At 41.2% G+C, this 27,961-nt stretch overlaps 2 protein-coding genes across 2 annotated transcripts; both read left to right on the forward strand.

Annotated features, from left to right (window-relative positions):
• The first annotated feature begins 6,995 nt into the window (after positions 1-6,995).
• On the forward strand, positions 6,996-15,783 carry pnpt1 (polyribonucleotide nucleotidyltransferase 1, mitochondrial). The gene is made up of 28 exons (XM_069144354.1): positions 6,996-7,214; positions 7,360-7,420; positions 7,964-8,038; positions 8,124-8,229; positions 8,322-8,371; positions 8,499-8,562; positions 8,656-8,703; positions 9,153-9,266; positions 9,834-10,020; positions 10,256-10,307; positions 10,531-10,588; positions 10,682-10,778; positions 10,875-10,977; positions 11,234-11,304; positions 11,619-11,655; positions 11,747-11,813; positions 11,917-12,006; positions 12,176-12,229; positions 12,642-12,751; positions 12,885-12,956; positions 13,436-13,499; positions 13,597-13,680; positions 13,792-13,875; positions 14,021-14,127; positions 14,289-14,344; positions 14,482-14,560; positions 14,670-14,717; positions 14,811-15,783. The coding sequence occupies exons 1-28, from the start codon at positions 7,096-7,098 to the stop codon at positions 14,964-14,966; spliced, it is 2,313 nt and encodes a 770-aa protein (XP_069000455.1). The 5' UTR covers positions 6,996-7,095; the 3' UTR covers positions 14,967-15,783.
• Positions 15,784-17,277: 1,494 nt separating this feature from the next.
• On the forward strand, positions 17,278-27,866 carry LOC138195180 (serine/threonine-protein phosphatase 4 regulatory subunit 3-like). Its single transcript, XM_069144355.1, is given in 17 exon segments — positions 17,278-17,776; positions 18,353-18,408; positions 18,891-18,989; positions 19,117-19,131; positions 19,133-19,741; positions 20,476-20,553; positions 20,949-21,065; positions 21,219-21,335; positions 22,408-22,539; positions 23,283-23,385; positions 23,470-23,511; positions 23,837-23,995; positions 24,293-24,462; positions 24,555-24,694; positions 24,797-24,942; positions 25,032-25,171; positions 25,412-27,866. Coding segments are annotated over 17 exon segments (2,370 nt in total). The 5' UTR covers positions 17,278-17,634; the 3' UTR covers positions 25,517-27,866.
• Positions 27,867-27,961: the final 95 nt, after the last annotated feature.

The raw sequence follows: 27,961 nt of genomic DNA on the forward strand, positions 1-27,961 counted from the left end.
CTGTGTGCGCTCTGTATCTATTTTGTCCTTACAGGTGTTAGTCTAACCCTAGAAATCGACTGATGTTCATAAAGATAAGGTATTTGTGGGGAATGCCGTGACTGAATGAGTGAAAAGGATGAGCAGAGGCGACACCGTTTTCTTCCTTTTAGTTTTTGCACGAAATTCAGTTAAAACTGCTGAAAGTGTTTCAGAGAGTTTGGTCCAACTTTATGATCATTTTGATCAAATATAAAAATTCTGTGTACAAAAGTATGTATCAGTAATAATTATCCAGCCTAGTAGTGGATCATTTAAACTATATTCATACATTGTGTTGCCTTTAAGTACTTAAATAAGCTAATATCCATTATTACACAGGACTTTCTATATTTCTATTCATTTATTGTCATTTTGACTTGAATTATCTGAATAATTCTGCTTCTGGTGTTGCGTTATACGAAAAATGTGTTTAATATTTTGTCCACCCTATTAATATCATAGAGGCTTGACTGGGAAAAAAACCTGTTTTTTTAATTTTATTACGATACGTTTATATTTACATTCTGTGATCGATTTTGTAGAGCCTACAACTGATGCGCTATCACTTGCCATATTTTGTCCATTTCTACTTAAAAACAAAAAGGTTCAAATATTCTGGTGCCCCTCATGGATGAACACGAGGGTGGACAAAACAACCTGAAAAGACTTGCACTCCTACAGCAGTGACGGGCTCGTGGTAGACTTTTTAAAGACTTAGGAACTTATGTTGTCGACACATTTTTTTTATTTCCATGAATTTGCGCTTTTTAGTTTACGGAGCCGGGAATGGCCGTAGAGATAAAAAAAAAAAAAAATTCTAATTGACCCACGAAATGCTAAATCGAGGCCATGATTTAGTATGTTGTGGGAACATTTTAATAACTCGTGCATGATTTAGTATCTCGTGGGAACAATTTAGTAACTTGTGGGCACGATTTAGTATCTTGTGGGAACAATTTAGTAACTCGTGGGCACATGTTTAAAAAAAATATTTTTTTCCATCTATGGCCGCCTATGGCCACTCCACACAAAACTAACCAAATTTTGTAGATAAAGGTTGAGTTAATTTTCATCACGTTGCTCAGTTAGAAAGTGATTGAGAAAATTGGCTCAATTATCTTTATCTTACTTTACCTTAATTGTGTGAAATATAAAGAGGAATGTGCTTCAGAACCTGTGCAAATCAAATCAAATCTAGCCCCTTTTTTTTGTGGCGACCCACACACATCTCTGCTGACACCATCACCTCCCCAGACGATTAAACACTGACGCAGATAATGAAAACCTTTCATGGCTCCCAGTGCCTGCTTACCCACACAGTAGCGTGAGCACAATTATTTTCTGCTCAATTACTGTGGAGGCTTAGATGGATATTTTGGTATAGCTCAGTGTTTGTGTGTCAGCGTTTGTTTGCCTTAGTGTGCGATTCATTAACTCTGTATTGAACCAGGTGCTCTTGTCTGTTGCATCAAAATCTATTATTCATGATGGTTTTAAGAAGTTTTGTCGCAAAGCAGGATCCACCTCCTCTTAACAGCTCTGAGTCTGTACAGACCAACAGCAGCATTCTGCACACACACTCAGTATGAAAGCAGGCAAAGCTGGAAACCCACAAACCACCTCTTTTGGCTATACACATGGAAACACATGAACATTTCTCCTCTTTTTTTTTTTATTAATCCAGCCCGGGGATAAAATCTTCACCGACTACGAAGCAGCGCTGCTCTCTCTGAACCACCAGATGATCTACAGCTCCTCTTTTTTTTAACAGCCGCAGTTTCCTGTTAGTTATTTCACAGGAATTTACAAGTCACCACAAACATTTCAATTTGGGCTTGCTCATGTGGCCCTGAATACAGGGTGCGCTGACTAATACTGGGTAGAATTTCCTCTCGCCTCAAGTAACATATAATCTGTAATGACCTCCCCAAATACGGTAAAAGGACTATGAAGGTGGTTGGAAGGTTGATAAAGAGAGCTGAGTATTAAATCTTTTGAGGCCACATAAACAAGTCAAAACTACACAGCATTTTCTGATACTTTCCTTTACTCTGAGCATTACAATCTCAAAAACATGACATTACGAATGTTAGGCTTCATCCCTCCAGTGTTGAACAAACAGACCAGCATCACCTGCCACAAGCACATAATAATTTAAAACTGTTGAGGACCATGTGGTCGCAGCTTGATATCACACGTGTAATATACCTCCGTCATTCCACTGGAGGATACTGTGTCGGTGTCACGCTTTGACTCGCAGAGATGTGAAAAGTACCCGCGCACAAATGAGCAGCATCAAAGAAGAGTTCATGTGACGGAGGTCATTTGATGATGAGTCCACTAGTTTATTTTTAAACTATAACCACAAGCTTTTTGGTGGCTGAATCTAAGGCACCCTGCAGCACATGCCTAGATGAGATGACTCCATATCCTAAAAATGAACCATCACAAACACAATAATAATAATAAGGTATGTTCTCATGGGAGAAAAAAACAGCACAAAAAACACTTTTGTTACACGTGTCACAGATCATCATACATTCCTCCAGCATTTCTGGATTAACAAAATAATTGAAAGGTCTGACCTCTGTCCTCGCAGTGGAGGTCAGTGATCATCCTCCCTGACACTGTTCGTCTCCATCCGGTAGCGCTGTCAAAGGAAATCAATGCCAAACTCTCCCATCTCCAGTTCAAACGAATGAGACCCCCTGTGGCATGGTCAAATACTAATTGCATAACATTACAGGGCAGTGAGGATGTGTGTCTTGACCTTCTACCTCCTGCAAATATATTAAAGATGCTGATACATACCTTAGCTTGTGTAAATTAAGTGTTTTATTCATAGACACATAGAGATTATATTATCGTAGAGATTACATTATAATGATTACAATGTAATTTGCCCCCCAACTCCATCACCAAGCTGCTAAATTTAGTTTCTGTCTGCTTTATTGCTTTATCTCGATCACCATGAGCACAGCAGAGTCTGATAGTCTCAAGATGAGCCTTAATGACTGCGCATTAGTGGCTGCAGACCAAAACGTGTTCAGCTCTTTGCAGTCGAGGCCTCCAGCCTTTAAATCTCTTGTGTCCTCAGTTTGAGAGGCTTTTGAGCTCAACAACACTGCAGAGAGCCAATATTTAGGAATGCAGGGATCAGAGCTTAAATGGAACAATTTAGTTACACTTTATCACAAAAATCTAATTAACACTGATTTTGGCAGGATATTTTTTTAACGAATCTGTGAAGATTATTCTCGGTGTGGGTTTTTGTTTCATGTTTAAACATAAAAGTGAATTTAGGTTTATTATGACTGTTGTAGAAAACATGACCCATGACGGTATTATCAATACAGGGATTGAAAAAAATACCCATTTTCTAAATTTTTATCTCATATTTTATCCATGTTATTAATTAATCAATGAACCCTGGTCTGATTGATTAGCAACGCATCAGCTTCTCTATTGTGTATCCTTCAGGCTTAGACATCCACCCATCTATGAATCATCATTCATATTGAGACAGTCTACACACACACGCACTCAATAAACTGACTGACAAAGCTAACATGCTACTGATATGTATATGAGAGCTGGATTTCTTTTGATTTTTCTAATAATACCTGGTGTACCATAATAGGTAGGGCCTACATTGGCCCAGTATAAATATGTTTTTATCTACCATAAGGGGAACTGTTGTTAAAGTTGCCTATGTGATTCAATCCTCCCAAAACTAAAGAAATTTACTTTGACGATCTGATAAAATGTGATGCTTATCGATGAAACTGCATAACATGTATAATAATAGAGTTGAAATGCATTTCTATTTCTAATTTCTTTTTTCATTTCAGCCATTTCATGCAAAACTGCCAACCCTTTCACAACTTCAGCCTCTAAAATGCGAGGATTAATCCTTCAATCATTCTTAGGTTAACAAAATTAAACAGTGGGAGGGTGTTAATATTGTCTCAATAATGGTGATTCAATGGTGGTGGCTTTGCTCACAATTCTCTATATTTTTACATACCAATCAATCAGTAAAATCAATGAGAAAGTAATCAATAGATTAACCCACAGTGAAAGTAAGTAGTTCATACCCTGTACAAGATAGTTAAAAAATAGCTCTAATTGATTCAAGTACAACAGTAAAATGCTGCTTACATTTTTGATCAAAAATACTCATGACATAATTTATGATGGTTTTAGACACATAGAGGCCATTTTATAAGTTTTATATTTACATTTTTGTGATTATACCATTTTACTTCTACCTTAGGAACATTTTCAATTCAGGGCTTTTCTAGTGATGTATTTTTACAGTTTGGTACTTTTACTTAAGAAAAGGATCTCATCACCACTTTTTCTGTATCCCGCTGGCCAAGCAAGAAGCTTTTCCAACAGCTTCGGTTCTGCTCGACTTTGATCTGAGAGAGTGGAACGTCATTACGTGGCACCTTGCCATGTGCTATAATGTAATTATCACGCTTGTGACAAAGAAAATTATGCCTCACCGGTTCAAGTAGCCAAGAGCTGTCTACACGGTGGTTCATTCAAGCTTATGCATGTCCATATCAATCTGATCAATTACTATTTTCACTGATAGAAGAGAAAAGTAAAAGGAGGAAACTAAATGCTGCAGTCTTTTCCGTGCAATGAAGCTAAAGGAGATACAATAAATATGGATTTCAGGTTTACACGTGAGAAAAGTCTGTTCCGTGGATGTTTAGGGTGAGAGATAATCTCCCTTTAAGGACACAGCCAGGTCCACGTCTGGTTGCCAAGGACCCATCAAAAAAAACCTCAGTTCACACCCCTGCTGAAAATCCCGTGGAATCGGCATGCGTGGGTGTTCATGTGTGTATAACGGAGATCATTGCAGAGCTCAAGCAGCCGGTCCTGTTGTCACCTCCTGAAACACGACAGCATGAAAATCATAAAATCACTTAAACCCTTTCAGTCCTAAAGTCATCGAAGCATACACACACACACACACACACACACACACACACACACACACACACACACACACATATGCATAGCATACACACACACACACACACACACACATATGCATAGCATACACACACACACACACACACACACTGAACATATACAAATAAGTGAAAGTCTGTTCAGGCAGGTTTAATTTTGCGTTCTGTAGTGTGTGGTGAATTTTGCCTCGTCATCACACATATCTCATCAACTACAATCATCAATTAGTCAAACTGTATCGACGTTTTATCTCTACAGAGCTGATCCAAATCATTGAAAGGGTCACAGAGGTCGTAAAATGACTCCTTGGTGGTTTAAGAATGGATCTCGATTGACAATTGACAGAACTGTATGTTTGTCCATGGACATTTACGTTTGCAATATTCTCTGAAAAGTAAAGCCTCTTCGAAGACCAAGCAGCACAGCATCCTCCACTGAGCTGTTTATGAGCCTCGTAGTTCACCGTAAAACACTGCCTGGTCCATTACACACTAATAGACCACGGCTCTGCTTGGTATTAATGAGATCTCAGTGTGTCCCAGAGCCATGGAAACAAGATAATACTGGTAGAAACATTATTAGTAATGGGAATGTGCTCCTGTGTGTTTCACTGTGTGCTTGAGCGAATTCTCCCCTGCAATTAGCTGGAGTGTGTGCACGTGTGTGTGTGTGTGTGTGTGTGTGTGTGTGTGTGTGTGTGTGTGTGTGTGTGTGTGTGTGTGTGTGTGTGTGTGTTTATTGCGTCAAAGTAATCTGGAGAGTGTTGGAGATGCTGTTAACACTCATCTGTTGCCATAACAACTGCAGCAGCCCCACTGTTATTGAGCTGGCTCACTGACTGACTGGAGGGCTTTGTGCTCGTAAACTAACTTCCAGACTGACTGTCTGATCTGCAAGGTCAGTTATTTACAGGCGGATACACGGGCAGACGACTGGACTGGCTGCTTGAAGCTACATTATTTCAGCAACACTTAAAGGAGCAAAAGCTACTTTTGATCATTTCTTACCTGCTGTGAAATTCAATTGAAAGTGTCTTAATGTTTCAGTGGTGTATGACAACAAAGTGGTCTTTGGCTGATTGAGCAAAAACAAAATATCAGCAAAAATTATGAAAAAAAACCACATTGATTTCTACCGTGATGTGCATGTACAATCTAAAGGCAGTGGCTGTTCAGTTTCTTTGGTATAAAGTAATTATTATCTTAAGGTTATCTGTACAATCTTGACACCTAGTGGTCACAATTTTAAATTGCACATTTCGGTCTCAATGCGACAAAAATATAACAATGTTAATTGAGTCATCAACCCATAGAATTTGTGAAGTAGATTTGTTTTACTTTTTGTAACTCAACAATTATTTAACTACAGTTTATACAGTACAGAAAACAATAACTTATAAAACAGGATAACCATAAAAAGGCACAGAATAAGAAATAAAACATGTTCTGGTAATTATCAAATCAAATAAATAATAATTAAGAAAACATGTACATACATACCTACATAAATAATTAAAATCGAGGTCTTTTCAGAAATCCAAAAAGTTATATTTTTATGAATATATTTAGAACTTTGTAGAGCTTTCTTAAAATAATAATTAAAAAAAAAAGATTATTAAAAAAAAACAAATAGAAGTGTTATATGTATAATTACACATTTGTGAAAATAGTGCTCGGCCAACATTTCCAGAGAAAGAAAAAGGGTCCTTTTTTTTCACATATCCAAATTTGAAATAATTTGCAAAATAAAACACTTGCAGTTAATAAAAATTATATATCATTGGGGTTTTGTTTTTTTTCCTCATTAAAACATTTCCTTGTAATTATTCACAGATAGCTCATTCGTATAATAATAGATAAAGCGGAACTGATTTACATCGGTTGGGAGGACGCTTTTGATGTGACACACTCGATTCAGTCGGTCCAATCAGAAGACACGGTCACGGAACGTCATTCCGTAACACGTGATAATCTGTCATGGAAGCCCCCACGCGCACATATACACCGTAAAGGCACGGACTGTACGCAGACATCCTTTTTTTTATTTTTTATTATCGTTTGTTTTGTTTCGCGGTCTTTAAATATGAGATATTTGCTCAGACTGGGCCGCTCGTTTGCCCGCCTTCACGTCCGTTTGAGTCACCGGAGCGTTTACAGCAGCCACACGAACCCGCGGACGGTGGGAGTGGACCTGGGAGACAAGTGAGTTTGACTTTCTCGGCCTCCGTTCTGCAGACAGCCGCTGGTTTCGGTCCACATGGTTGAACACGGTGAACGCCTGCGTGCTCCTGCTGCGGGTCAGGATCTGAGACTCTGTGGTTTGTTGTTGTTGTTGTTGTTCTTGTAGGAAACTTGAAATCTCTTCAGGGAGGTTTGCCAGATTTGCTGATGGATCTGCTGTAGCACAGGTAAGTACAGGTACAGCGCAATGTTTCTCCAGAAGTGCTCTTCTTTCATCCACATTGTCGTTTTCTTTATTGCACTTTCCATACTTAACATTTTTATGTTGCTTCTTTTTAGTTTTTTAACCTTTTCCTTTAAGGCTCTAACTAAAAATATTTTACTTTATTTGTTATTCTCTTTACAATGATATATATATATATATATATATATATATATGATAAAAAACAGCAAATCTCCCCTTTGGTGATGATGAAATCTGCAATATTCTGCTTTTTTCCCCTGCTATTTTTCCTTAAAAAAAAAAAGAAAGTAGTTGCAGATTATTTTTTATGTCAATTGAGAAATCAATGAGTGTGTTATTCTTTTAGTTCCACTCATGTTGTATAGATTCTAAAGCCCTCTGATTTGTAAATCTTGGCTTTACATGATATGACTGTTAGGTATATCAGCAGCACTGCAACACGTTAGAAATGAATAGTATAATCTACCAAATCAGTTGATATAGTGTAAAATACATTATCTGACGTATATCTTTTCCCCGCCTGTAGCTGGGAGAAACCTCTGTGATGGTGACCGCTGTGAGCAAAACCAAACCTTCTCCGTCTCAGTTCATGCCGCTTGTGGTACGTTCTCCAACACGGCAGTAAAACTTAAGAACGTGTGTATTGACTTTGTTGTTCATGTCAGAATATCCACTTTGACTGACAGGTGGACTACCGACAGAAGGCGGCTGCTGCAGGTCGAATCCCCACCAACTACCTGAGGCGAGAGCTGGGAACCACCGACAACGAGATCCTCACCAGCAGACTCATTGGTGAGTTAATGAGAGCGTGTGAACTTCCGCCGTCTCACATCTGTGTGCTGATGTTGTTCTGTAACTGACTATCTCATGTCTCCGTCGCTCAGATCGGTCAATTAGGCCACTTTTCCCTGCTGGTTACTTTTATGACACTCAGGTCAGTTCAGTTTGAAACTGTTTTCACCATTTTGCTGTGATAGTGTTGCATTATTTATCTGAACAAAGAGGATATTAATTGGTATCTAGTCTAAAACTCTTTGTACGTCTGCTTATGTCTTCTGAAGATCCTTTGTAACCTGCTCGCGGTTGATGGTGTCAATGATCCAGATGTGCTGGCTATTAATGCAGGTAAATCTAAATCACAGCCACCATGTACTCCAAAGAGCATCAGTTTTTGTTTTTTTAAATCCTCGGATAAAATGATATTGTCTTTCATTATAGCTTCTGCTGCTCTGGCCCTGTCTGACATCCCCTGGAATGGACCCATAGGTGAGGAACGCAAATTTAGTTTTGATTTAACGACTTTATATCATAGTTTTCCCTTGTTTGATAGGTTTCAACCCCTGAAATATGAAAAAAAAAATGTAACCCCTCAAGTCAAAGAACAATTTTAATATTTGCCCCTGAAAGAACGCCATCAAATTTAGTAACAGCTGTACACCTGTAAAAGGAAAAAACCTTGATCTTTCTGAACGAGAGACATTTGGGAGAATTTCTATTCATTATTTCTACTTACCCTCATCAACAGCACAGAGTGAGATTTGAAATATTCCAGAACAAATTTGAAGAGCATCCGACGTTATTGAACTTATTGAACTCGGCTGCAACTGCGACAAATTTGATGCTATAAAAATGAAGCACAACAAAGGCTCCGTCCATATTTCGTCATAGTTGCGCCAGGCAGTCTCTTCAGTGAGCGTGCCACCTTCCACTTACAGGTGCTGTGCGTGTGGGCATGTTAAACGGAGAGCTGCTGGTCAACCCCACCAGAGCACAGATGGCTTCCAGCAGCCTCAACATGATTGTGGCTGGAGCTCCCAGCAGTCAAGTGGGTAAGTGGACAATCACTGTAACACCTCCAGCAGAACATCTGCTGTTTACAGCTGCTCAAAGTTTAGGTTTCAAGCCGAGCCGCTAAAGATTCTCCCAAAAACCTGCTGCTATGAACACCTTTAGAGGAATGGATGTTTATTGTACAAATTATTACAGAAGTGGGAAATGTAACTTTGATGTCTTATGTTGTAATAATTCTTCAAGAAGGGGAAAAATTCAATTGTTTACCGTGTAATGACACCATGAACTCTATCTAACAATATTTAGTATTATTATTTCTAAACCAGCCACTGAAATTGTTTTAAACCTTGTTGCCAGGCAGTTTAATCATGTGATGAGACTCATTATCCTGGTTTTATTGCATTTCTACTTCTTTCAGTCACAATATCATGTGGGCTGATCAGCAAAGCTCGAGCATGCTCAGATATTCTGTAAATTGCTGAACTTTAGACGTCATCGTCCCAAATACGCTCAGCAGCTACAATTTTCAGCATCGCAGGTTATTAATCAGCGTCTCTTCCTCTGCCTGTCTCACGATCGCATCATACATCTCTTGTGTCTGCCAGTGATGATCGAGGCGTCGGCTGAGAACGTGCTGCAGCAGGACTTCTGCCACGCGGTGAAGGTGGCAGTGAAACACACCACACAGATCATACTGGCCATCCAGCAGCTGGCGCGAGAGCAGAAGGTCACCAAGCGCACGCCGGTTAAGATGTTCTCGGCGCCGGCCGACATGGTGGAGCACGTTCGGAAGTAAGACCCCTAATTTTCTGTAAGTTAGGAGTGATGAAGGTGGTATGTGCGGGGAATAAAAGCAGCAAGCGCTGCCTTTAGATGTAATATCCAGAATAAGACAAAACAACTTTCAGGAATGGGAATTTACTTAATGAAGGGATATCTGAGCATAATTTCGAAAAACGAAGTGACAAAACTAGGATTCAAGTTGTTATAGATGTCGGTAGTGACCTTTTCTTCCCTTGTGTTTCAGAATATCTTCCGAGAGGATCTATGCTGTTTTCACTGACTACACTCACGATAAGGTTGTTAATTTAAATTCAAATCTTATATGTGTTTCTTAGCTTTCTCTCTGTGACTCCTGTAATCATTTTGATCTCATCTTAGTTAAGTATTCAGTTCTCTGATTCTGTTGTGTATTTAATTTAAATTCAAATCGCCAAAGTTTCTCTTCTTTGTGTTAATGTATGAAGATGACCTTTTCTCTTCCTCAGTAACAGTAATAATCTTATCGTAATCTTCTCTTAGATTTCAAGGGATGAAGTGATCAACAAAATTCGACTAGAAACAGAACTGGACCTAAAAGGTCTTTTCATGCTGCAATCCCCTTCACTAAGTCACATATTTACATTTCAATACAATCGGCTGAACGGTGTCGTTTGATGTCTTTCACGTGTAGAAAAGTTCCCCCAGGCTGAGCCCTTTGAAGTCATTGAATCCTTCAACACCGTGAGCAAAGAAATCTTCCGCAGTTTAGTGCTTAATGAGTACAAGAGGTGAGCACAGTCTGTGGTGAATGTCTATTCTCCTGACGCACCATTTGGGTTTATGAATGAAGCAAAGACTCCTTGTTTTCTTCTTCGTGTGTTTAGGTGTGACGGGAGGGAGCTGACTGCTTTGAGGAACATTTCTTGCGACGTCGACCTCTTTAAGCCTCTTCACGGCTCGGCTCTGTTTCAGAGAGGACAAACGCAGGTATGAAAAGAGCATAACGCCAAAGTATCAAACGTTAACTCGAAAAATGAGTTTTGTAAAAGAGGAAGTCACCGTAGTCGATGTTCTTTCATAGACAGATGTTTGATGCTGTTTTCTACAACTCTAAAAGACAAAATATTGCAGGGTGGAGGAAGACAGCTGACTCTTTCATTCCATAGTCAAGATACAGTACATGTCTGTTGCATTAAAATGTTTGTTACAGTGTTTTAACCTCATTCTCCTTTACTTCCCGTAGGTGCTGTGCGGCGTCACATTTGATTCCCTGGAGTCCAGTATCAAAGCAGATATTATCACCACAGCTTTAAGGTAAAGTTCAATTGTTTATGTTTTTGTAGAGGCTGTGTTCAATAATCATGATAATACTCATCACTGTAAATGTGCCGGTGTTTCAACCTTTGATCTTCGGCAATATGTTAAGTTTAAACATGTGAAATCAGAGCAGGAGAAAAACTGTTCTTTATACTGTTGACATTATAATATAATCTTGACTACTTTCCTGTCAAATATGAATACGATAGTTCTCAGAGAACTGTCCTTTTTGGCAAACTCAGCCTAAATTATACGAAGACAACTCAATAAAACAGTTTAACACAGGTCTTCTACTCATTTTCTTTCTGCAGTGGCATCAAAGACAAAAACTTCATGCTTCATTATGAAGTGAGTAAAATCCTGTTGTAATTTTTGTAAATGTTTTTTTTATTATTATTAGATGTGTGACTCCGACTCTAACATCCGCCTTTATTTTCAGTTCCCTCCATATGCAACCAATGAGATTGGAAAGATGGGAGGCCTCAACAGGAGAGAGCTCGGACACGGTTTGTTTACATCTTCCATCCTCTGCTTGTATCCAGTCTGTCGGCTGCTTCTTCCCCTCAAGAGACTTTTTTTTAAACGGCCTTGTTGTTTGTTTATTTGCAGGAGCTCTGGCTGAGAAGTCTCTGAGACCAGTCATTCCTAAAGACTTTCCTTTCACCATCAGGGTCACAGCTGAGGTGCTGGAGTCCAACGGTGAGTCGAGCGATGCAGTTTTTAATGTGGAAAAACTGGAAATGTGTTCATTGTCTGAGACAGAAACTTGACGTTACGTCATGTCTGATTGCATTTTGCTCTTTTTTTTTTTTTTTTTTTTTTTTTTTTTTCTTCCCTTAATTATTATCACCTCTTTACCTCCTCTCAGGATCCTCTTCAATGGCTTCAGCATGTGGAGGCAGCCTTGCTCTTATGGATGCAGGTACTCGAGTTGGAATTAAATTATCCTTTTTTGATAAAACAGTCAATACTATAGTGGATTGAAAAGCGTACATTTTCAGAAGTACCGAGTAAAAATCATGTGTTTTCCAATTGAAATTTGAAAGCTATTTTATTAGTAAATTTAATGACATTTTCAGGGTTGGCATTAGCAATATAAGGCTTCTGTCCATTTCACAAATACTCAACAAACCATAAAACTAAAAACTGCAAATAATATTTACATATTATACCAAAAAGGCATTTTGATCACTTCCTATGATGAAAGTTAAACCAAAGAGACATAACTATTTAAAGACTGGTAGCTGAGACTGGATGGATGTTTTTGCTTTAGTGTTTCTATCAACATAATGATATTTGATGTGATAATATGAAGCTAATGTGTCTGTTGGCAGGTGTGCCCATCTCTTCTGCTGTGGCGGGTGTAGCCATCGGCCTCATCTCCAAGGCCAACCCAGAGACACCTGCTGAGATAGAAGACTACAGATTACTAACAGATATTCTGGTAAATACTGTACAGCTGTGACTTGTTGATTACCAATTGTTTATTAATAAAGGTAAAAGAAAGAGTGTATTTAAATCCTCTCCTGTTTAATTATGAGATGTTGGTTATGAGCTAAAAGTTCTTTTCTTTAAAGGGAATAGAGGATTATCTTGGAGACATGGATTTTAAATTGGCAGGAACAAACAAGGGTATCACTGCTTTACAGGTATGGTGTGTCTTTATGTCTCTGTGACTTGAAAGGGATGAAAATGAAATGAATATTCCTGAAAAGATTTCATTTTTAAGGAAATACTCCATCTGTTGGTGTTTCAGTGTAAATGTATTTTATTCTGTGTTGTGTAAAACATTCAAGAAGAGACCAGTACAGATTGTGTTTTAATTGAATTTAGTCTTTGTGGTAAATACATTTAGGCTTACTTTCTTTATTATAATAAACTAACACAACTCTGTGTTGAATCATTGTGACAACCAGCCAAACTGGACGCAGCTTGGAAAACAACATTGTTTGGCTTGAAAGACTGTTTGTTAATGATTAAATCTCAAAGATTTCTAAATTGTCCATGTCCTTCATGGTCTGTCTGCCAAAGATGAGTGGTGGTTTGTGCTTGACTGGTACTAACAGGAAATCAGTCATATCTCAATACTCACTGCAGTTTCTTTCCTCACCTTATATTCAACCTGCAGGCTGATGTGAAGATCCCAGGGCTGCCTCTGAGGATCGTCATGGAGGCGATCCAACAGGCCACAGGTAATCCAAGGATGTAATATTTTACACTCGAGATTAAAAGGACTGCATTTTGTGGTGGTTTGATGGCCTTTGTTTTATTGTTTTTTTTGTATTTCAGTGGCAAAGAGGGAAATCTTGGGCATCATGAACAAATGTATCGTAAAACCCAGAGAGAGCCGGAAAGAGAACGGACCTGTTGTTGGTAGGTTTTGTGTTTAAATATAGGTAAATATTTGTATTTAAAGAAGGAAGGGATATCTTCGGACCCTTGTGAACATGTTGTGTTCTGATGCGAGTTTAATTCTGTGTGCAGAAAATGTGCGGGTGCCGGTGTCGAGGCGAGCTCGCTTCGTCGGTCCAGGAGGTTACAACCTTCGCAGGCTTCAAGCTCAAACAGGTGATGTTCAAGTCTGAATCAAGCAGGCAACCTCACCTGTGACGTCTTTGTCGATGATATGTGGGGTTGAACAGGAAGCACAGTCTCTTCTGCACGACACAAACTGTCGAGGAGAACGTAGACACTTTATATTTTCATTCCTCAGGTGTGACAATAAGTCAGGTGGACGAGGAGACGTTTTCTGTGTTCGCTCCGACGCCAGGAGCCATGAACGAAGCCCAGGAATTCATCAGTGAGATCTGCAAAGATGACGTGAGTCTCCACCACTTAAAGGGTTCACTGCTCTTCACTCTTTATCTCATCACAAATGATCATGAATGAGTAAATTTATGAAATACCAACGTATAGGATAAATATATTCATACAGTACATGCATAAACGTCAATCTGTATTTCTGTGTTTTCGTTTTGCAGCAGGAACTGCAGCTGGAGTTTGGTGCCATCTACACCGCCACCATCACAGAAATAAGGTAAGCTAATATATCACATTACTTACTTATAAACATGATCTAATTATCATTTCACAACACTGATAAATAGATCTATATATGAATAAGACCTTTTAGCCTTCATACAGTTCCTCTGGGCTTTTCCTCCTCTGATTCAGGGACATTGGTGTGATGGTGAAACTTTACCCCAACATGAGTGCCGTCCTGCTGCACAACTCGCAGCTGGACCACAAACGGGTCAGTAGATGTTCCTCCCTACACTGTGTCCATGTTTTTATGAGTGTTTGACAATACATAGTAGAACATCTCCACCCAAAGATCACTGCTTTATATTTTCCTCTTTCAGATCAAACACCCAAGTGCTCTGGGTTTAGAGGTGGGACAGGAGATACAGGTATGTGTCTGTGAGTGCAGACGGTGTTGTCAGAAGTAGCCTCCAGTGTTCACATTCGGAGCTGCTTGCCTCTAAATGGTGTTCTGCCAACAGGTCAAGTACTTTGGGCGGGACCCAACAGACGGCAGAATGAGGCTTTCGCGGAAGGTGCTCCAGTCTCCCGCTGCAACTGTCGTCAAGACGCTGAGTGACAAACAGAGCATCTCCATGGGTTTAAGCAACAGCCACACAAACAGCACCGAATCGTGACATGACATAACACCACACAGGTCTAAGTTTTGGTTTCGGAAAGCAGATTGAAACTGAAAACATTTTTCTACAAAGGAGTCGTGCTGTGAAATCTGCCAAAACCAAAAGCATCAGATCTGGTCATGACAAAAAAAACATACATGAGGAAGATTACTCGGCTCGGTGAGTGTGGAAGTGACAAATCACAGAGTCCTGCTCGCGTCGTGCCTCGGAAACTCTGCACAAACTGAGAGACGGATGATAATGAAGAGGAAGCCAACATGTTTAAACATTGTACATGTGTTGTATTTTTATGTGTCCTTTTTGATTTCTGACTGCATCAAGCAGTCAAGGATTGTTTTTTCTTTTGGTTTCTGTCATCACAGCACAACATGTGTGATAATACTGCATCTTGTGCTATGAAGCGTCCATATTCAGGATCTGTTGTAGCAGTGTGTCTCTATGCTGCCAGGAGCAAGATCAGAAGTGCACAAGAGAAGTGTTATTATTATTATTTTTTTTCCTTTGTAGTGTTGCACTTATAGTATATGTGTTATCTGTAAATAAAGCAAGTGCTTATTGCTTTATGGTGTAAGATTCACAACTGTTTCTTCAAAACAAAATGTGCACACATAAAGAACACAACTTGACTCTAGTACAATGTTTGAATGCCATATTTTGTTCAAAAATGTCAACAAAGAATTGAACTTTAAACAAATTGTACGCATATGTACAAATAAAAAATTGATTAAAAAAGGATAGGATGAAGAATAAAGGAAATACAATTAAATATAGTCCTACATTTATTGAAAAACAATAAATTAAAGATGAGATAGTTTTCAGTTGTACCTGTTTCTTTCTTTTTTTTTTGCTGGGAAACCTGAACGTTGGGGCCCCTTTTAGCAACCAGTGTCCATTCAGTGCTCCACAATTTAAAGTTTTCAGACATCTTCCATCCGCCCTGGAGCAGACAATGGGGGGGGGGGGGGGGGGGGGCAATCAATAGGACCTCCTCACCAGTCATGTTCCAAGAAGACTACTGCTTCACACTGGCAGGTTTCAGCCAGTGGGCTCCTAAAAAAACAATCTAATGAGACGTGCAGGGTCTGAGACTCAAGAAAGAGGGAAATACTCATGTTAGGAGCTGCTGTGTCACACCCTATCCAGATCTGGTGCCTTATTAATGTTTTATATGATAGAACATGGAGGTGTTTTTCTTGTGGAACTGTAACTGCATTTAGCGCTCTGAATTTAAACCCTAACTCTCTGTACAACACCAAATATAATTTAGGAAATATGCACCAAATTACATTTCATTGATGCAGACAATTTCATGTGCATTGAGAATTTATAGAGGCTGGGGAATTTGGAGATGCTGTCCAATACTGTGTGAAACATGATCAGCTGATTTAAGACTCACCCTGGGCTACTTTGGGCAGAGAAGGTTGCGCGTAAGCCTTGCAGAGCTTACTGCAGCATGGGGTGTCTGTTTTTTTTTTTTTATAGGCTTGAGACATATTTTTATTTTATTTGTTTTTTGTGTATATAGTCTGTGCGTGTGTTTAATTCATTGCTCTTATTTTATTTTTTTCTAAAATAATTCTTTTTTATCTACCTTATTTCCTATATTTCATAAGTATTTGTAAATTTGTTCATATTATGTACACTTTTTTTGTTTTGTCTTCTCTATGCTGCTGTGACAAGTACATTTCCCCACTGTGGGATTAATAAAGTCAAATCTAATCTAAATCTAATATCAAAATAGATTCTCAATAGTTGTACAAAAAAAAACCCCATTTATGCATCTGTTTGGCTTATGTCCCATTGTGAAGTGTTGTAAAATGCTTAATGTAAAACTATCTTGATCTATATATATATAAAAGAAAAGTGAATAATTGATATTTTTCTATTTTAATTATTTCAAACAATTTATTATGTTATGTTGCAATGACACGTTGGTTTTAAGATATAATTTTGTATTGTAATTACCATGAATTAAAATGTAACTAAATAATAAGCATCTGTTTTAATTACATCCGTTCATCATGTCTACATGTATATACTGTGCATTTCATATTTTATATTTTTTACTGCTATTTTATTGCTTTTCTATGATTCTATTATTATCTTATTGCTTCTGTATGCTGCTGTAGCGACAAAATTTCCCCTCGGGGATTAATAAAGTAACTACCTAACCTACATCTGCAGGTAGCCGCTGCTACTGCTGCTGCTGCTGCTGCTATCACTTTCCTCGCCCATAGAGGGCGCGCTGAGCTGCTGGCGCTGCGGGTCTGCCATTGGACGATACCGCCCGGAGGAGGAGACCCCGCGGCGGTTCGCGCTTGATTGACGTCGAAGAAGAAAAAGAACACAAGATCGGATTACAAGATGGCGGTCTGTGGACGTTAGCAAAGGAGGCCGTTGGAGTTGTAGTGTTCTCTGTGGATTTTTTTTTTTTTTTTTTTTTTTTTTTTTTAAATATATATATATACTGTTAAATATCAGGCCTCCTCGTTGAATCTGTCCCACGTCGCGAACGTAATGTGTTTACGAAATAGTGGGCGTCCATGTTGTTGTTGTTTTTTTTTTTTATAACATGCGGGTGGAAACTTAAGTTTGGAGGAAAACGCTAAGACGGGGGTGGAGGCGATAGCTCGTTAGCGGCCGGCTAGCCCGACTCGATAAAACCATGTCGGACACTCGGCGGCGAGTTAAAGTCTACACGTTGAATGAAGACCGGCAGTGGGACGACCGGGGCACCGGACACGTTACGTCTACGTTTGTTGAACGTCTGAGGGGGATCTCGTTGTTGGTTCGGGCCGAGTCGGACGGTGAGTTAGCTCGTTAGCTTAGCCGCGGGGGTGCGTTACGACGGCTAGTATTAGCATGCTAACGTTAGCCGACGTTTCAAGTTGGGCTCTTCTGCTTTGGTTAATTCAGGAGACTCTTTTTTAAATTTTTTTATTTATATATATATATATATGTGTGTGTGTGCGCTTCAACGCTTCAAACCGTCGATTTCAAACTGTCGGGACACGCAGCGTTGTAATAAAATGTAGTTTATTGAATACGTGCTGCTAGCAGACTGACGACGTGACGTCAGTAGCATGGGGGCCCTCAAAGTCTAGTTTTCAACGTACAAACTTGACATTGCTCTTTTTTTATATAGTGAGATCTTACTTTCTCATACCCAGATGACATAACATTAATAGTATTTGATTAGGATAGCAGTAAATCCCAACTTTGATTGTATGCAACATTGTTTTATTCAGTTTTTTTTGTTGCATGTATCTGCATATCGCAATGTAGATTAATTGTTATTTATCCCTCAATGATTGGTGGTAGTTTGTTTATCCCCACCTCCTCCTCCTCCTCACTGGCTCTTACACTCATCTCTTGTGTTTCAGGATCGCTATTGTTGGAGTCGAAGATAAGCCCGAATACTGCATATCAGAAACAACAGGTATGTATTGATTAGTTATAAAATGCATACACGTGCAAACTGATTGATTAAGCACTGGTTTGAGACTTGTTGCTGGACAAACATGACGGGCAGACCATTGGATCTACTGTCTGGTCCAGTTGCAAACCTAGGAAAGGATTAAGCGGCAGGTGACACTGACTGATTATAATTGCATCATTTTAACAGTCAATATTAAATGATGATGCAAAAAAAAAAAAAGAACTGGGATAAATGTTTTCCTTGTATATTGTAGACGTAACAATCACATTAATCAATTTTAAAGTGATTATTTCCAGGTTAATGTATACATTCACAGGCATGAGAGCTTGGATGCGCTCATAGGTGAGACCTCACTACTTTGAAGCATGTCTTCAGTATGTAACCTTTGTGTGGGGCTGAATGCAACCATGCGCGTGCACCCAGTAGATGAGATGAGCGTCTCTTTGCGTCTAGTTTTATGTTTTTTTTTCTTTTCCTTTCAGGACACACTGATCGTCTGGTCAGAAGCAGATAACTATGACCTCGCCCTAAGTTTTCAGGAGAAGGCTGGCTGCGATGAGATCTGGGAAAAGATTTGCCAGGTAATGTCAAACCCACAAACTGGTGGTGCTGCCATTTTATTGACCCTACCACAAGGGGCAACAGGCAGTTAACTGATACTTCTAGCTTGAATATTGATTTAATAACTACCAACAATGTATTGCTTAGGTTCAAGGTAAGGACCCCCGCTCTGGACATCACCCAGGACCCCATCGATGAGTCAGAGGAGGAGCGCTTTGAGGAGATTCCAGAGACAAGCCACCTGGTGGAACTTCCCCCTTGTGAGCTAAGCAGACTGGAGGAAATCGCTGACCTGGTTACCTCGGTCCTGTCTTCGCCCATCCGGAGGGAAAAACTTGCCCTGGCCCTGATGAGCGAGGGCTACATCAAGAAACTCCTGGGTCTCTTCAGAGTATGTGAGAACCTGGACAACAGGGAAGGCCTACATCACCTCTATGAGATTGTCCGGGGTGTGTTGTTCCTCAACAAAGCGGCCCTCTTTGAGGTGATGTTCTCTGACGACTGTATCATGGATGTGGTCGGTTGCCTTGAGTATGACCCAGCTCTGGTTCAGCCGAAAAGACATCGGGAATTCTTGACCAAGACGGCAAAGTTTAAGGAGGTGATCCCCATCACGGACTCTGAGCTGCGGCAGAAGATCCACCAGACCTACCGGGTGCAGTACATCCAGGACATCATCCTGCCCACACCATCGGTCTTTGAAGAGAACTTCCTGTCCACACTCACGTCCTTTATCTTCTTCAACAAGGTGGAGATTGTCAGTATGCTGCAGGTAAGGATCCAAACCAGATTATTTAGAAGGTACACTTATCAGCAAACCTTTGTCTAATGAATTTTCCTGACCAGGTTTCATTGTTAGTGGGTTCCAGTTTTTGGTCAGCCAGTTTTTTCTTAAATAAACAAAATAAATCATACTTGATGATAAATGAGTAGCTGACTTTCCTCTCCCCAAATGTATTGATTTTTATTGGGAAATATGAAATGTCAAATCATGTGGAAATCTCAAATGTAAATTCCAAACAGATTTAAATGTTTAAGGATTATAGTGATCTGCCAGTATAAACAATGTATATGGCCGAACAAAAGACTTAAGTTTGTGTTTGTCCACAAGTGAAAGATCTCTGTGTCTGTTCTTTAAAAAGTTTATTGACCAATTAAGAACATCTTTGAAAGGTTAATCAGTGAATGTGTTACGATCAATTGTAATGCTTGTAAATGGATTTTAATCTAGAACTGATGTGATGCATGTGTTGTACCACACTATTCTTTTCTTGATGTACACAGTACTTGGCAGTCCAAATGTCTGTATTTGTGTGTACGTCTCTTATGAATCGCTGGTTGATCTGTGTTGTTGGAATAATTCTTTTGATTTTTGTAGCAGCAAAACTTGAATACAGACTGAGACTAAAGATTAGGTTTTTTATTCCTCTTTTGTTTGTCTTCATATTTCGGTCTATTATGTCTTCATAGTTATGATTGTCTAACCCTGTTTTGACTGTGCCGCAGGAGGATGAGAAGTTCCTAACCGAGGTCTTTGCACAGCTCACAGACGAAGCCACAGAGGACAGTAAAAGGAGAGAGCTCGTAAGTCAGATAATTATAAAAATCTCCATGCAGATGTTGTGGTAGCATCTTTTTCTGGCAAAATGGAAAGGTCTGACGCTTTTGTGAAGTTGATTTTCCATTGCTGTGAGAGTGAAATGGTTTTGTTGTATGGATTGACTCTATTGTATGTGCAGCCATATCTTTCACATGGTTCAAATATTCACTGACTTTTCAGCAGGAGTTTCTGTTCTGATTTTGTTGTGAATCAACTCAGTCTGTTGGCTTGTTTTACAACACCTTTGACAACATTCTTCATTGAACATGTACAAACTTACATTTATTGGTCCATACATGCAGTTGTCATTTATTCAACTTAAAAAAAAGCTTAAAAAAACTGACCGATCTGTTCTTTTGTTTTTCTCTCTGCTTCCCAGGTGAACTTTGTCAAGGAATTTTGTGCGTTTTCACAAACGTTGCAGCCGCAAAACAGGGACGCTTTCTTCAAAACTCTGGCGAATCTAGGCATTTTACCTGCTCTTGAAATAGTCATGGTACGTTCCTGTAATTGCATGAATGCCAACTTCTAAGTTGGTTGTAATAAAACACTTCTTTGGTTTAACACGCCTTTCTTGTTGTGTCATGAATGCTAAATTGTGTGTATAATTGTCCCTCTGTGTCGTCAACTGGGTTTTTCTCCTGTTCAGGGAATGGATGACCTGCATGTGAGGGCAGCAGCTACCGACATCTTCTCTTACCTGGTGGAATTCAGCCCCTCCATGGTCAGGGAGTTTGTCATGCAGGAGCCGCAGCAGACAGACGACGTAAGCATCTAAACATCACCATAAACATGCAAGCTTGCGCTTTTGAGATACGAGGCCGTAGTTTTTTAAACCAGGATTCAATTTATGAAACTCCATATTTAATAAAATTGTGTATAGCACGGGTTGGTCTATACTTGTGCTGCTGCATGATACATACCTTTCTATCAAGTCCCTAATGCTGGTTTTTATGTCATTGCTGTATTAATTTTGAACACATTTTTTTTTTTTTTTTTTTTTTTTTTTTTAGCATAAATGAATTTTAGAGCAGTACTCCTCCCTGTGCTCTTCATAATTGAAGTGAACTCTAAATATTTGATTGTGATGGTTATGCTGCGTGAATGTGAGCAGTTTGCTTTACTGCGGTCTCGTGTGTGTCTGATGGGAAATAAAAAGTAGATGGACAAGAGACCCACAACTGGCAGGGAAACAGTGGAAAATGTCTTGAAAGAATTTCTGGATCGGAAGAAGCTCCCACGAACTAAATTAGCTACATTTAGGAACAATATGTCTTGTATCTGAAGCAGTAATTCAACAGTTTGTTTTTAATAAGCTTGATGTCAAACATCTGTCTGACATTTGTAGCTCATTTGATGACTCACCCAATCACTGGTTTCAGCTTTGATTTTACTGTAGGTGTTTCCTGTTCAGTGGGAAAAGCCATTAGTCATTGCAACACACAGTCACTATTCCTCAACCATTGAGACATGATGGAATGTAACATGTATGTATGTATGTATGTATGTATGTATGGCACACAGACATGTATTATTATCATCATAATCAACATTTTGATCACTGACAGACAGCTTGCTGAGCTTGTTTAGAAGTGGAGTTGATCCACTAGTTTTTATTAAGGCCTGGTTTTTACTGCTTCCACTTCTATACCCAAAAGATAAGGTTCAGGCAGTTGTTCAGGGAATCCACGTTCTTTGAAATAATGCTTTTTCCAGTACGATTAGGTTTCCTTTCATGTGTCATGCAAAGTTTTTGTTAATTTTTTGTTCAATCTGAATGCACCATTGGACCAAAACTGCATTGTGTTGACTGTATTTTCTCTTTGTATATGTTCCAGGATGTTCTGCTGATTAATGTCGTGATCAAGCAGATGATTTGTGACTCTGACCCAGAGTTAGGAGGGGCTGTCCAGCTGATGGGTCTTCTCAGGACACTCATTGACCCCGAGAACATGCTGGCTTCCACCAATGTAAGCATAACCACCTCGGTTGGTGCTGATTTCCCAAATGCATTTATTTTATTTTTTTCAATCAGCGATCTTTGTTGATCTGCATAATTGACTGCTGCTTATTTTGAAGTAACCTGTTTGTGCTTTATTTTGCATTGTGCAGTCTAACAAAGCCCATATCTCCGTTGCCCACATGCCTGCTGCCACTGCTTGATTTTTGCCACCGTGTGTTTGTACACTGGGTTCATATGCCTCATGTAACCCTGGCTCCTCCCCTCTCCACGCTCTTTACCTGCAGGGTCTGTTACTGCCAGGCTGGCTCGTGTCTTTAGCCGATGCCTGTAGTTCCCCTTCAAAATAAACATACAGTAAATGTCTGTGCTTTATTGCCAGTTGCATTTGTCTTCAGACGTATACAGCAGGGCGACTGTAGTGTGTAAATCTCCGTTCATGAGAACGACCCTTTTAGCTGCAGACAGACTTTTATGATATGATGACGACATTTTAAAACGACCCAGAATGCAGATCAATGACAGCTGCTTTATTCTTGAGATTGACTTTATTGACATCTAAAATGATCAGCGAGAAAGTTACATCTTTACCCCTCCCTAATCAGCCTTGCTGGGTTGCTGCTGAACCTGAGAGGGATATTTATTTTTCAGCCTAAATGATGTCTCTGAGACACGCTGCAAACTCCTGTTGGCTTTGTCCGACTCTAAACCATCAACTGTTCTATCAGTTTGCTCTCATGTGTTTTCTTTTAGAAAACGGAGAAGACTGAATTTCTGAGTTTCTTCTACAAGTACTGCATGCATGTCCTGACGGCTCCTCTGCTGGCCAACACTGCACATGACAAGAACTCAAAAGGTGAGCTGGACAGGTTGAACAGCAGTATTTCAGACGAAGATAAAAGCAGAATTTCACTGATGAATATGTGCCATGGACTTTCAGATCTGCAAGAGGGATCAACAAAGATCAACCCAGTCTGTCCAGGTGGGTGTTCTTGAACTCATCATCCATTAACCCCTCAGCGGTCCGATATTTGTGTCAGAGTTGCCTGGAAGATTATTCTCGTAGCAGACGGTAGTCTTATGTTCATTGTTTCACCTGCACACACTAAAAAGGGTTCAATAAATGACCAGCGCCTTTTATATGTGGTTATATTTAAGTGCTTTAAATTGAAGAACCACTGGCTTGTTTTTTTTGGACAAATATCTGGCCTATCAGCTGCAGTCTGGAGTTTAAATGTGAATTTTAGACATGTCGCATTGTATATTCACGATATCCTGACGTGAATGTTGCTCTGTTGTTTGTGTAGACAACTTCCAGACAGCTCAGCTGCTGGCACTGATCCTGGAGCTGCTGACGTTTTGTGTGGAGCACCACACGTATCACATCAAAACCTACATCATGAACAAAGACCTGCTCAGGAGAGTGCTGGTTCTCATGAACTCAAAGCACACCTTTCTTGCTCTTTGTAAGTCCACGTGTACACACACACACACACACACACACACACACACACACACACACACACACACTCTTGCATCTCCCTGCGGTTTCCTGTTTCCTCCTCAAACTCTTCTGTCAACGGTTACCCTACTTTCCGCTTGAACCAAGTACACGGGGGGTTTTTCTCATCAGACCTAAGATGAGGATCTGCTGTCTGCATTCGAGCTAACGCCGATGATCCCGCTCATGGCTGGTTTTCTTCAGAGTTCGATGCGAACTCGGCATCACTGTTTTACAGAGTCGTTGTGTGTCTTTGTCCAAGGTGCCCTGCGTTTCATGCGCAGGATCATCGGCCTGAAAGACGAGTACTACAACCGTTACATCATCAAAGGGAACCTGTTTGAGCCTGTCATTAACGCCCTGCTGGACAACGGCACCCGATACAACCTCCTCAACTCAGCCATCATCGAGCTCTTTGAGTTCATCAAAGTGGTGTGTAGAAACACAAACTCTGCCCCCCCAATGAGAAGGTGTTCATGTACACAAAAGAAAATGGGATTTCTCACCACATCTGTTCTTTCCAGGAGGACATCAAATCTCTCATAGCTCACATTGTGGACAACTTCTACAAAGCACTTGAATCCATCGAGTATGTCCAGACTTTCAAGGGCCTCAAAGGACGGTACGAGCAGGAACAAGACCGTCAGAGTCAGAGACTCAACAGGTCAGTGGCCCGATTGGACGCGAAAGTCAAGTCATTGCCGTGATCGTCGTTGCCGTGTGTGCTTCACGAAGTCATCTCCCCACCCCCCACCCCCCTCCATAGGTATCGCAGAGATGCGCGGTCGTTGGACGAGGATGAAGAGTTGTGGTTCAATGACGACGACGACGACGACGACGGAGAGGCGGTGGAGAAGAGGATGGAGGACGACTTCTCCGACAGCTACGGCAAGTACATGGAAGCCAAAAAAGGTAAGCTGCGCCGGTGTCGCCGTGCATCTCCCCGGGATGTGTTGTGTTCCCCGGTTGGCTCCGTGATCCAGAGTCTTGTGTTGCTGCAGGAGCTGCCAACGGAGCGAACGGTGCCAACAACAACGGGAAAGCTGCCGCGATCCCACCTGCCTCACCAGCCGTCACTCCAAACAACAGTTCGACTTCCTCTGTCAAAACAGTCGCTCTTCCCGCCACGCCGGTCGTGAAGGTAACGTGGGCTCACAGATAGTGTTGTGAGGTCGAACTAACGCGGCTCCACCGGCTGCCCCGACTCGGTCCCGAGCCCAGAAACACTTTAACATCAATGTTCCTGTCAAACTGTAGAAGACGGAAGGTTTTCTGTATTTGAGGGCTGCAATACTGAAATAATGCTTCAAAATGGTTGAACCTTACTGTGCTTGTTGGTACGTTGGCATTTTTGTCACTCGTTTCTCCCGTTTCTCTTTAGACCGCTCTGGTCGGTTTGGTGGACTACCCCGATGATGAGGACGAAGAGGAAGAGGACGAGGAGGAAGAGCAGTCTCCGAGGAAGCGGCCCCGTTTGAGCTCTTAAGGCTAATTGTCCTCTGTTAAGCCGCGGTGGACGGACACCCGAGTCCCTCCCATCCCCCCTCCTCTGGTCGTCTCATTGGTCCTTGGCCTGCCTGTGCCACCTGTCAGTCTCGCTGAGGAGACGGGCAAAGACGAGCTCCCACCTCACTCGGTCCCTCCCGAACTCCTCCCGTCTCCCTCTGTGGAAGGAGAGGGAGCGCTTCTCTTCTGGAAAGAAAGACAGCTCGGTCTGTTGATTTTTTTTTTTTTTTACCTCTTCCTTTCACCAACGGCCTCCTCAAGGGAGACGCCCTCATCTCCTTTTCCTCCTCCCGAGGAGAACCCCATTTACTCTTTGCGAAGCCACCCCTCTTCCCCTCGTCTCATTTCTCTTCTCACCACCCTCCTTCCCCCTTCACCCGCCGTCGCACCAACCGGAGGCTGCGGCGGAAAAAACGGGCGCCGCGGCGGCTCCCGATCGCGTCGCTGTCGCAACAGTAGCAAGGAAACCGCGGTACCGCAGCAGCCCCGTCACACGTTCTCATTTAAATTCTTCCCCTTCCATCCCTTTTCGAACCCGAACCAATGAGCTCCAGAGACGGAGGAAGCCAGAACACAACCAGCCGGTGTACGAACTGCTCAGCGGGCCAGTCAGGCCAGCGGGACGAGCCGTCACAGTTATAGAAAGCTTGACTGGCTGAAGCCGCGGGCGCGCGCGCGCCGCCCCGCCGCGGAACGACTTAACTTTTGTCGGGGATAGAGGGATCGAGGCGACATAGAAGAACTAAACAAAACGTTGAGCGACGAGGGAGGTGGCGAATCCAACCGGGACGAGAACTTCGCAGTCACGATGCCGAGATCCAGAGGAGCAGGACTCAAACCTTCAAAAAAAGCCATGGCGTCACTTTGGTCACGGCACACACGGAAAAAAAAAAAAAAAAACAATACACGCAACGTCGCACCCACAAGACTGCGTTAGCCAGAAATCCTGTATTTCATGACTTTGTTAAAAAGTACTGTACAGATGTTTTTTTTTTCTTTCTTTCTTTTTAATCATTTGCCCCTGATGTGATTTTTAAAAGGGGAGAGAGAAAGAGAGAGAGAGAGAGAGAGAGAGAGAGAGAGAGATACCTACCTGCCTGTGTATTTTTTGTTGTTGTTGTTGTTGCACAAAAAGGTGGGGGTCACTGTTCACCCTTTAAGTCCAGTTCATTTGATTCAAATGTAAAATGCAGAGAAGTCGCAAATGCTGGTTTTAAAAAGTAACATTAAAACTGCAGTAAAGTCCTTTTTGCAGCCAATATTTTGAGGATGTCTGGAGTTTTGTATTTTTTAGTTGATTTGAGAATACAGCGGCCTCGTTGTGACGCGCACTTCCGTCGTCAGCCCGGTCGTTCTTTCAACTTCGGTGGCAAAGCCCGAGCCGTTGGTGTGCTTAGAGTAGACTTAGTGCACACTTGCGTTTCAGGAGGTTCGCGCCTTTGCACCTTCCCCCTCAGACAGATCTCAGGTTCAGAGTTTAATTTCCATCAGAAACTAAAAGCCGCCTCCTCGTCTGTGCACGGAAACGCTGCTCGCGGGTGAGGAATCGCATTTACTGCCGGCTAGAGAACGATTTTAGTGATCTGAGGTGCTCGGGGGAAGGAGGGGAGGGGAGGGGAGGGGAGGGGGGCTTTTGTCCAAGTTTGACGGTCCATAATGTTCAGCAGCAGTTGATCCGGTTCAAATCAGCTTAGTCCCACATTTAATGGCTGATTTCAAGTTTTCTTTGACCTATTCAAAAGATTTGAGGAAGGAAAACATTATCTTTTTTCTTTTTTACGGTTTTTATTTTGAATGAATGAGCTGTTTTTTTTTATTAGTTACGATAAACGATGATTATGATAACCCTGCAGCGGAGGCGAGTGCCGCTTTTCGAACGGTGTTGTCCGAGCGCTGCATTTCTGACGCCACGCCGCAGGTTTGACCGACGTCTGAAGGCAGCGGGAGATTTCAGCGTCGGGTCGGATCGTTTCTCGCCTCGTGTCCTCTTCTCCCGGTCTCACCGCAAGCACACCGAGAGGCAGGTGAAGGGAATCCAAACCGGCTTAAAATAAATAAATAAAAAAAATTAAATGCTTTTGAGTTTTGAGGCGCGAGCAGCAGGGCAGCGGGAGCACACGCGGATTTATTATCGCCAACGTGGTTTTCAGGAGTTGAGCGGCGGGGGGTTGTCTTTCCTCCGACGAGCGTTGGCGTCACACACCGGTATGACTGTTTCTGCTCTCCCTTGATGAATTTGTACCAAGTGCATTTACTACCACTATCCATTCTTAACATTTGTATGAATTTATTTGATAAGTTTTGAAATTAAATGTGACCCTGACATTGAACCTGTGAATCTAGCCTTGTTTGAACAATTTACCGATTGGCCACGGGGGAGCTTTTAATACTTCTGGGAAGCGTTCCTCGGAGTTCACGCCGTTTG

Source organism: Embiotoca jacksoni, unplaced genomic scaffold (assembly GCF_022577435.1).
Source record: "Embiotoca jacksoni isolate LCO1_2020_lvr unplaced genomic scaffold, fEmbJac1.0.p SCAF_12, whole genome shotgun sequence".
Lineage (NCBI taxonomy): Eukaryota > Metazoa > Chordata > Actinopteri > Embiotocidae > Embiotoca > Embiotoca jacksoni.